Below are 10685 nucleotides of genomic sequence, written 5' to 3'. Positions count from 1 at the left end.
TTTTCTATGGGAAAACAAGTTTCAGTTTGCAGCTGTTGTTTTTATGTTATGTTGCGTCACTGAGAGGGGGTGCAGAGATTATGTTTTTATTGTGAAAATCGCAACCGGAAGTCTTGCGCTCTCTTCTTTTTTTCGATGAAGATATCGACGTGTTTTTATGTCATTATTTTTTTTTAACATGTTTTAGACAGCTAACAAAATTTAAACAGTATTTAAGCAGCCATTTTGCTGTCAAAAATACTGGTATTTGATATTGTTTAGACGCTACGCGGTTCGGTGTGGCAACAAATTAAAAGCCCGACAATAAAACGACGTAACTGCACACAAACAACCGTTAACTTACCCGAAGACCTCCCGTTAGTGTACTGAAATCCAGCCATTACTGCCAAACCGAGGCTGTAAACGAGCAGCAAACTTGAAAGACGCACCCGACATGACTGGAGGATAACTGACAACGCACAGCAGGTGCTCGCACTTCCGTCGCCTTGATGTAACCGGCTGGTCACCGTTAACGGACCGTAATCTGGCTAACAGAGAGTGGTGGCTGGCGGTTGGGGCCATGGCGAGGTCAGCTAGCCGTTGGTCACTTAGCTTCTTATAGCTAACGGTAGCCTGCCGGACCGTTAGTGTTCTGCTGGACCACCGCGGAGGACAGCGCGCGACCTTGGGGACGTTGTCATGGATCTGACGCGGCTGGCTGTGGATGCTGGTCAGTTCATCAACCGGGCTGTTCAGGTAAGAACTCGGAAGTGAACGTCAAAATTAGCTAACATTAACATGTAAATAACGGGTTTATTGATTAGTAAACACCACTGAGACGCTAGTATCACCTAATGACAGCGGCTACTTCAATAAATCTTTATTTTTAAGTGTCTTAAATGGCTTTCTGTGATTCCGCTCCAGTACACGGAGGAGAGTCTAGGCCAGGCGGTTAAGACTGAGTTGGACCCCGGACTGGAGGAGCTCTTGGCCCGGGCAGACGCCACCAAGACATGGACAGACAATATAATCTCCCAGACGGAGGTTTTACTGCAGCCCAATACCGGTGAGAGACTGTAAAGTGTCTAAACGTTTGTATCATGTATAGAAAATGTCTTAAGGTCCCTAAAGTCTTTGTATGTCCTTCAAGTCACTCATTTTTGAAGTGATAAATTGAGACATAACCACAAATGTTATGTCTGTATTCTCTTTTTACCCAGATATATTAGCAAAAAACAATTGCAAACCCCATGGAAACAAGTTGTGTTCATGTACAGCATGCAATTAAAGTGTTTCAGTGGGCATTTTGACATGTCACAGGAGGAGCAACACATGTGTCAATAATAAAATAAATGATGGCTGAATTCCATTTAGCTGCTTTGATTTCAGGATCCTTGTGTCCTGCTTACTTGCTCACTGTCACTCCCACTAGAGCACTTGAATAAAAACCAGAGGCATCTAGTGTTACTAATACCACCTGTGCTTTTCCGGTTATCACAAGCCAAAATGTCTGCTGTGAGAAAGGCCTTTATATATCATCTTATTAAAAACAAAATATCATTGACAAGACATGAAAACAACAACTTTCAAAAGAACTGATAAATACACTTTCGTGTATAAAAGCTGAGGAAATAAAAGACAGACTAAATAAACTTAAAGGCGCTGTATGTAAGAATGTGGCCAAAATGGTTACTGCACTCAAATTCAGAATACTGCCGCGAGTCATGTCCACCTCCCCCTCCCCTACAGATTCAAGGTTGCTAGACAGCAGCACGCTGGAGACTGATTTGTTAGCCCACAGGCGGCTGCCGTGGCAGGGCCGCATCGCCGCGTCCTTGATCTTCGGTTTTCCAGCGGACCGTTCGAGCAAGTCCGGCTTCTCTGCTGCTAACACTGCTGCCAGGATACAGCTCATGAGGAGCCGGCTGCTAATGCTATGTACCGGGACACTGCTAATGCTGCTTGCCGTGCTGCTGTAGCTCAGTCGTAACTGTAACTGATGCTGAGACTCTACTGACTGCGTGACTGGTAGATGGCGGTGGGTGGCGCAACAGGCCAAAACACAAATTCAAAACATAAACATGATTTGCGGACTGTAACATTTTTTTTTAAATGCGAATATTCTGGCTGTACTATTGTTGTCAGTGAGATCAGTATGTTATATGAACATTATTCCTTAGTCTCTGTGACATATTAGGAGGATTTTATGACTATTTGCTTTATATTTCTTACATATAGCTCCTTTAAACCAGGAACCAGGAAAGGCTGTCCGATAAAAGTATGTTTTAAGAAGGAACTTAAAGGAGATCACTGACTCGGCCGACCTGATTTCCTCGGGCAGATTCTCCCAGAGCCTCGGGGCCCTGACAGCTCTGTCCCCTTTAGTTTTCAGCTGAGCCTCTAGAACAGACAAAAGACCTCTGCCCGAGGACCTCAAAATACGTCCTGGCGTGTAGCACTAAGAGGGCGGAGATATAGCTGGGAGTAATCTTAAAATCTACTCTAAAACATACTGGGAGCCAGTATAAAGGGGCTGAAACTGAAGTGGTTCTGGTTAAAAGCCTGGCAGCTGAATTCTGTACAGTCTGGAGTCGATCAATAGACTTTTGACTCAGATAATTAACTGACCAAACATTTTGTCCTGATAAACACACCGTCTCTATGTTTGCGCCAACCCACAGACATCTCCAACAAATGAGCATGAGTCATTACGATCTACGTGAAACCACTGAATGATGACGACGGCTCTTTACCTCGGGGAGACATTATTTGAGCTCTGTTTGCCCTCCTGCAAAATCCACATCTACTTTGTGCTCTTCTGTTTGCTGTGACTGTAATTGTCCTGTTCAGATGAATAGAGATGGTTATTCTCTTGGCTGTTTGAATCCAATTACATCGGCTAATGGAATTATGAGTGGACGTGGTCTGTAATCTATCAAGTAAGGGGACCATTCAGCTGCCAGAAATAATATGTTTATTTAACATCAAAGATGTGTTTGCAGATCATCTTTCCAATGAGGGCTTTTAGTTTCTCTGAAGAATCATTTTTGTTGACCTTAGGTGTTCCTCATGCCTACTGTTTTGTCTCACATTGTATTAAATCAGTTTTAATGCTCGTCCTAGTAGAATACAGTATCAAGTACGTGCAGTATTCTGACTGCTGTTATTGACAGCCTTTTAAAAATTAAACTGTGTATCATGATGGAACAGGAGCACGATTAGAGGACCGGCTGTATGAGCATCTGGATTGGAACGTCCCCCCTCGACCTCGTGCACATGAAGTACTGGGAGATGAAATGATCCAAGCAGGGCTGGAAATGGGGTCCAACACACCCTATGGTGAGTATTCATTAAACTTTTTCAACCTGAACCCTATTTTCCCATGTGTTTGTGTCTAAGTGACTAATTAGACCAACAGTTTTTTAAACTGGTCCAGTATTGAGTGAGAGGGCTGCTGCCTCGAACAGGCTGCAGTGTAATCCCTCGGGGCAATGGCACACTGTCAATGTATGTCCACCAGAAGAGCTTGTTTTTACCACTGACAGGCTCAGATTGTTATTATAAATGTCTGACAATATTATAGACAGAAAAATAAAACATTTTTATTAGGACTGTCAAGTGATTAAAAAAAAATACTCCAATTAATTACATCCTCAGTGATTAATTAATCTAAATTAATCGCACACATCAATTTTTGCTGTGAAGGTATTGAAATTTCAATTTGAATGGTTTTTGGCAGATGTGTTGTGGTAAAGCTGCTGGATTTTGGACACAATTGTCCCCCTGTCTTCAGCCACCAAAACTGGTCTGCAGTCTTTTGCAGTCCATTTTGCAAGGAAGTTAGTCAGTTGATTACAGGTGGACTTATTCATTTTATGTCTGAACGCCTGGTCGAGTGTGGCTTGACAAGACTGGCTGCTACTGCTAGCATCAGAGGCTGTGCTAGCTCGGACCTCTGGATTCACTGCTAAATGCTTTGGTTGAGGTGATATTTCAGGCTTTAAGTACTCCGATGGTACAAAAATTCCTTACTGCAGAAACTGCAGAGGACGGTGCTCCTATCAACAGTTCCATCTGTTTTGTTTTGTTTTTAATATGTAAATGCTCCATTCACAGGGTCAAGCATTGTTGTCTGGCCTGCCTCCTTCACGTGTCAAAGCCACTCTGGCCTTGAGTGAGGAATCGGGTCAAGGGCAACCATGGAACACAATTCATCAGTGTTAATTTTTTATCGTGTTATTTTTTTCTGTGATTAATTAGATGCAATTTACACGTTACCTTTCGCGTGATCCAGTTTGTTTGTTATTGCGTCTAAGCCAGTCTCACTCAAGGAGAAGTCTAAAGACAAAAACAAGTTTCCCTTTTAATGAGGATAATGTTGGTCTGGATAATATGGCTGACATTGCATCAGTATATTGTGCTGCAGATATAAACAGAATTTTTGTTTTGTGCTCAGGAACTGCACTGCTCAGGTGTGGAGAGACTCAGAAGCAGCTTGGCGAGGCAGAGAGGAAGTTTGTCCAAAGCACTAACATCCACTTTCTCACCCCTCTGAAGAGTTTCACTGAGGGGGAATACAGGACCATGCAGGTAACACACTCATAAACAAATACAGAATTCACACCCATCACCATTACCCAGTGCATCACTGGGTAAAATCCCGTAAAACTTTGAGCATACTGTAATTCAAGTGGTTTGAGGGAAACTAGACTTCTGCACCTCCTCTTGGCGCTGTTTTCATAGCTTCTGTTTTCTGGCCCACGATGGGAGTCTTTGGCCAATCACAGATCATTTCAGAGAGAAGGACTTCCAACTGGCTCTTCTATAAAGGCAGATATGCTTGCATGTTCCTTCAGATTGTGAAAGTATGATACAACAGTAGAAAATCCTACAGAGAAAGTTGCTATTCCAGCTTTGGCAGCAACTGCCTAGACAGCACAGCAACCCAAATACTGAAGACAGACTTGTCAAAAAGAGAGTCGGACAATAAACAAATTAAAATATGTTTCAGTATTGGCAAAGCATTTCAGAGATGCAATGAAAATGTTAATAATAGTTTAGCCCTCAGTTAAGCAGAGCTAAAGGCTCACAGCTGTAGCTTAAAGCTCACGTTTATGTGGTTAACGCTAGCTAGAGCCTCAAGCCACAGTCAGCTCTGTAGGCAGACCCCTTGTCAGCAGCCACAGCAACCTGAATCCAGCCAGCACAAACCCCAGCTCCACGTGACCAAACAACCCTGACTACCTGCTGGATCAGCAAACTTTCTGTTGCTGCTGTTGCACAGGTTAGACCCTGCGCTGCCGCTGGCACCAGTCCTCTGTGACACCTGGCGCAAAGGGGTTTTGCGCTGGCCAAATTGGAGTTGCTGCAGCCTCAAACTGAAGGTCTGTCTGTGTAGCTGCTGTCTGCTACCCTCCCAGTAAAGCAGTCGACAGCAGCAGTTAGCAAGGCTAAGGGACCATGAGGTGGCTAGCTAGCTAATTTGTGTCTCATTTGTGGTTTGAGCAGGGCAAGGAGAGGCTGAGCAAATGCAGTGTGCACAACTGTACAATTAAATAAGATTAAATAAATCAGTGTTTAGGAAACACTGGGTTACTGTATAAAGGGTGTGTATGTGTCTGTGGTCGTCTGGTGGGAGGAGTTTAGGACAGGAATAGGTTGTATTTTCAGATTCTGCATTTTTTTTTTCCCCTTCCCGGATTTCTGCTTACCCCAGCTTTAATTGTGTTTTGATTGTCACAGTAATTGCTTCACTAATCTCTTTCTTTTGTTCTTTTGTCCATGCTGAGTTTCTAATTGTTTGTATATTTAACATGGGTTTTAAAACGTCTGTGGGGGGGTGTGTGTGTGTGTGTGTGTGTGTGTGTGGGTGGATGGGATGGGTGTGTGTGTGTGTGTGTGTGTGTGTGTATGTGCGTGTTCATAGGATGAGCGCAAGATGTTGGTGAACAAGCGTTTGGACTTGGACATAGCTAAGAACAGAGTGAGGAAAGCCCACGAGGCAGAGCGAGAGGGCAGAGTGAGTTAGAATGTCTTGACCTTCACTTATCACACCATGATCAATCCAGAAACTCACCGAAATCCCCATTTCTATCATACAGTACATTCTCATTCCACCTTAATCTCTTGTCTCTCTCAGAATCTGAATGCAAACCCGCTGGAAGACGACTACCTGTCTCATGTATCTTACATGTTCAGCTTCCTGCGCGTTAAGTGGTTAAAGGTCAGTCATGTTAAAGGGGCACGAACACTGTCACAGGCAAAACTGAATTTGATGTTTGGCCATTGAGTAAATCACTTGTCTTCCTCTGTCTCTCTCATCCAATCAGATTTGGGCGCAGGAAATCTCCCAGGTGAGTTCATGTTTATCTTTGCATACATGCAGAATGTGATGCTTGGGAAACTAATTTAACACCGTCAGCAGTTATAGAATTGAGTATGGTCCTATCAGCTGCAGTGATGATTTTCTTTCTATTGTTCAGCTCATTTAGATTTAGGCTCATCTGGGATTTGTTTTTCGCTAAAAAAGCTGGACTAATTAAAAAGACCCTAAAAGATTATGTTGTGTGTGTGTAGGCAGAGATGGAGCAGAGGATCTGTCAGAGTCTGTTCGATCGACAGTCAGAAATTACGAGAAGAGTCATGGAAGGAATCAGCAACACTCATGTATGTGCACACTAACACACAAAAAAAAGATAGAAAATAAGATTCTGCCATATTTTTCAAACTTGGTATTTATGTGTATTTTTGTATCGGTAGGTTTTCTGTCTTTGCAACAGTTAACTTGGACTACATAGTTATATACCTTCATGTACCCATGCCCAGCAAAACTCTTGTTTTCTGTTTAAAAAGAATAGTAACACTACATTTTTCCAGTTAGTTTGTCATTCAGTATCTCCACAAATGGAGAGAATTCAATCTGCAAAATGACATTTTATTCATAAAGGATGCAAATTATGCCAATTTGTTTTTATTTGTTTAAGTTTAGAGTTTTTACTTTTTCTTAAATGCAGACTCTTCATGTTGTTCCATCTGTCTTGTGTTGTTGCTTGTGTTTTTTCCCAGATGAACCACATGCGGAGCTTGACTGACTTTGTGGAAGCTCAGGCCTGTTACTTCGACCAGTGCAATCAACATGCTCAGGAGCTTCAGAAGCAGCTGGCCAGGTCTGTATGTCTGCTATACAACACTTAAATATTGAATCTTTATATAACTAAAATAATATATGGAAATCTTTTGTTGCTTCCTTTTGTTAGTGGGAAAAAACATCTAAATTGAGAATTAAGTTTTCTCAGGGGTTTTTTTCAATTTGCATCTATCCAAATGTTCTTCTGTTGAAATGATACTATTTCTTTAAGTCACTCCCCACTCAAAAATGTGTATTTTATATATTTATGTCCCCTAAAATGTCTGACCTTGATTATATTGACCTGTAACTGTGCAAAGTTGGTCACCAGAGAGGTTTTAACATTCCCCCCTTCAGTAGGGGGCAATGACAGTGCACTTCCCCAAACTGAAATTAAAGCATACATTGAGCAAGCTAGATTTTATATTTTACAAATGTAAACCGCAGTTGCTGTCTAATATGGGAAACACATTTTGACGGGGAACAGACTTCATAATAACACTGGCAAAGTAACCTGAAACCTCCAGCGCAGAGCAGACTTACTGACACTGTCAGTTAGCCTATAAGCTAACAACCAACATAAACAAATAAAAGATGCTAGCTACACTTACCATTCTGATCTGCTTGTCCCCGTTTTTAATGCACAACAGACTGCTTGTCTAAGTAGGGGTCTGGCTGAGGCTCAAACATGTATGGCTGAGTCTTTCTGATTTTTCCTCTAACACTGGCCCTCTTGATGCGCGCTGGTCTTTCACTAGCCAACCCTAGCATTAGCAGCGCTTGTGAAATTGACAGCAAAACCTACCACATGCAGAAATGGGTCTTGCGGAGGCCAGATTGAGAATTTCTCATTAAGGAGCAAATCTGCTTCCAGCCCATTCTCAGATTTTTTTAATCTATTATGTGTAAAACTGTGTTAAATTAAACACTAGTATTGGTGTAAGTATTTTTACGTGTCTGGAGGTGAAGTTTAATCTCCAAAAAATGCAGTGTCACAAAATTAAAACAGGATTTACATTTGGAGATACAGGGTTTTCACAGGACACTGACAAAATGCACTTTCAGTTTTCATCAAGGTCACATTCCCTTAATTTGTTTTGCTCATGAAAGAAAGAAAATAGTTTAAAATCCTAAATTCACAAACCAAATACCACAAAATGTACGTAGTACAACATGGGATCCAATTTATTATGTCTTCAAAGCTATAACCCATTTTGCCAACCATCTCTGGACATCTGGTCTCGCAGAGAACACGAGACTATTGAGAATACTTTGTAGAGCAAATTATTTCTTTCACATTAATGACTTGGTTATGATTTTATTTCTCCATGCAGCATTCCAGCAGTCCTCTGCTCTAATAACTGGCAGTCAGCAATTAGTAATGAAGTCAATCAGCCGTCCACAAGCAACCATGTAGCCAACGAGCCTGTCGGGTTGAATCAGGTCTCTCCAATTCCAATTATTGTCCACCAAATTCCAGACTTCGACCAGGACTCATGGACTGCAGCTGAAAAAACAACCTCTGTAACCCCACGGCCAAATCACAACAATAACAACAACACCTTCTTGTCTGATGGCCAAACAACCAACCAAGCATTAGATCATGTCACTGCATCAAATTCAGAGAGTCACCCAACAGATCAGACCAGAACGACAACTGCGCAAACCAACGGAGCAACAACTGCAATAGCCAACGGTGCAGGTGGTCTGACAACAGCTTCCCAACCTTCTGAGCTCAGTGGAACTTCAAATGAGTCTCAGACAGCAAACGCAGCAGCCACTGAGACCGTAACAACTGATGACACTGCTATGGAGACTTTGACAACCAATGGTGTGGCTGCTGAGCCCCAAACAGCCAATGAAACCGCAAGCGAGCTGCCTGCCATTAACGGAGGAGATGCCCAGGAGTCATCAGCAGCCAGTGAGGACATGGTTCAGTAGCTGGGACTGATTTTGATGGACGTTCAGCTGATTTAGACCAGTGGTAATTAGCTGTGTAGACTTGAGAATTAGACTGCTTAATAAAGGACAGATACATAATCAGACTTTAATTAATCCCATAGGGAAGATAATGTGAAGTGGTTGTAAAAGTGCTTATTTTTCTAAACGTGACATAGTGCCACAACAATTTTAGCCTTTAACTATAATCGCATATTATATATGTTGTATAAAAATGATGACTGTTGAGTATCAGTCCACTCTTGTGGGCAGTGGATGTAATGTCTTCTGACTGTTATATTTACAGTGTGTGACTCTGAAACGTTGTTTTTCATCTGTGAAACTAAATCTTTATTTTTACATTTAGCTCAGTGAGAACGAAGCTTTGTGCCAAGTGTATGTGTGGATATTTGTTGGTGTAAAAACATCAAGTCATGTGTGAGTGTTTCATGTCTGTCAGTGACCCCTGTGCACACTGTCACGTGTTCCCCCAAACCTGTGAGACCTTTAAAGAGAGCTGTGTATGTATGTGATTTAGCCACCTTTTGACACAAGTTACTGCAAGTTGAGGTCATTTTCCACATGAAACATGTTACTGACATGTGTTTGGGTACAGCGAGGTGCCAAAACACCAAGCTGAACAGGACCCTTTATGCTGTAGCTTGGTATAAAATATGTTTCCTCATACACACTATGGGTGTTTCCCCCCCTACACACAGTCAAATCACATATTCACTTTTACCCTTTTACCCCATTAAAGCCCCCACTAGGTGAACTGGGTAGAAGTTTCCATGTCCAGATGTTGTTCATTTTCTTTGTGAGGGCAGTCCTGCTCTACTGTAGTGTGGGTCCACTCTTGGGACCCTGGATGGAAACACACACATTAATGTAGCACTAACTGTACTGATGTAATCACTCACCAGCTCTGTTCTACGCTTTTGTCCCAATACGTAAAGATGTGTGTGTGTGTGTGTGTGTGTGTGTATGGATCGCTGCAGTATTCACAGTTCTATTTGCTGCCAGGTTTAAACTGTGCTTTCATGCAGTCATGTTGTTCACTAAGCTGATGTCAGTGTGAGGTTCAATTCATGTGAAGATGTGGAAATAAATATGCAAACAGTGATGTCATGTCAAAACAAGTGTGGATCTTTGTTCTCCAGTCGAGGTGTTGCTGTTGTTTCCTGCTGCAGTTTCTCATACCAGTAACACACACACAAACAAACACACACACACACACACACACACACACACAGTCATTTCCAGGTTGAGGTCTTGATCAGGCTTCCCAGGCCAAGGCTAGTTATGTTTTGAGTGATACTTGAGTCACAAATTTGATGACTTAAGACTTGACTTGTCAAAATCAAAAAATAATTGTAACTCAGCGTGTGCTTAAACTCCAATGACTCATGACTTCACTCGAACTTTAACTTTTTGACCTGAAATACCATAAGCCTAAAGATTAAAAAGTATGTTATTCATAAAGTGTGCCACGAATCAATTAATATCCTCAATTAATTAACGTTAATGTTATTTAACGCAATTCCCCAGAACCAATCCAACAGCATCCAATCAAGTTGCAGGACAGAACCATGAAGAGCTAACGTTACATTACTGACCGCCAGTTGGTAAAAATAACACCAAA

General features: G+C 42.0%; 1 protein-coding gene across 1 annotated transcript; it reads left to right on the top strand.

Annotated features, from left to right (window-relative positions):
- Window positions 1-118: 118 nt before the first annotated feature.
- LOC125901381 (endophilin-B1-like) lies at window positions 119-10162 on the top strand. Its single transcript, XM_049597063.1, has 10 exons — window positions 119-735; window positions 904-1045; window positions 3190-3318; window positions 4436-4569; window positions 5906-5998; window positions 6119-6202; window positions 6309-6332; window positions 6556-6645; window positions 7045-7145; window positions 8440-10162. The coding sequence occupies exons 1-10, from the start codon at window positions 679-681 to the stop codon at window positions 9044-9046; spliced, it is 1461 nt and encodes a 486-aa protein (XP_049453020.1). The 5' UTR covers window positions 119-678; the 3' UTR covers window positions 9047-10162.
- The last annotated feature ends 523 nt before the right edge of the window (window positions 10163-10685 follow it).

This window comes from Epinephelus fuscoguttatus, linkage group LG14 (genome assembly GCF_011397635.1).
Source record: "Epinephelus fuscoguttatus linkage group LG14, E.fuscoguttatus.final_Chr_v1".
Classification (NCBI taxonomy): Eukaryota; Metazoa; Chordata; class Actinopteri; order Perciformes; family Serranidae; genus Epinephelus; species Epinephelus fuscoguttatus.
The sequence above is the reverse complement of the archived record's forward strand: the minus strand, read 5'-3'. Positions and strand labels throughout refer to the sequence as shown.

What these genes read in the sequence shown, in the direction of transcription:
- LOC125901381 (XM_049597063.1), top strand. Translation starts at nt 679, where the DNA reads ATGGATCTGACGCGGCTGGCTGTGGATGCTGGTCAGTTCATCAACCGG. An exon ending in TCATCAACCGGGCTGTTCAG is followed by an intron (nt 736 to 903) that starts GTAAGAACTCGG and finishes ATTCCGCTCCAG; the next exon opens with TACACGGAGGAGAGTCTAGG. An exon ending in GGGCGCAGGAAATCTCCCAG is followed by an intron (nt 6,333 to 6,555) that starts GTGAGTTCATGT and finishes GTGTGTGTGTAG; the next exon opens with GCAGAGATGGAGCAGAGGAT.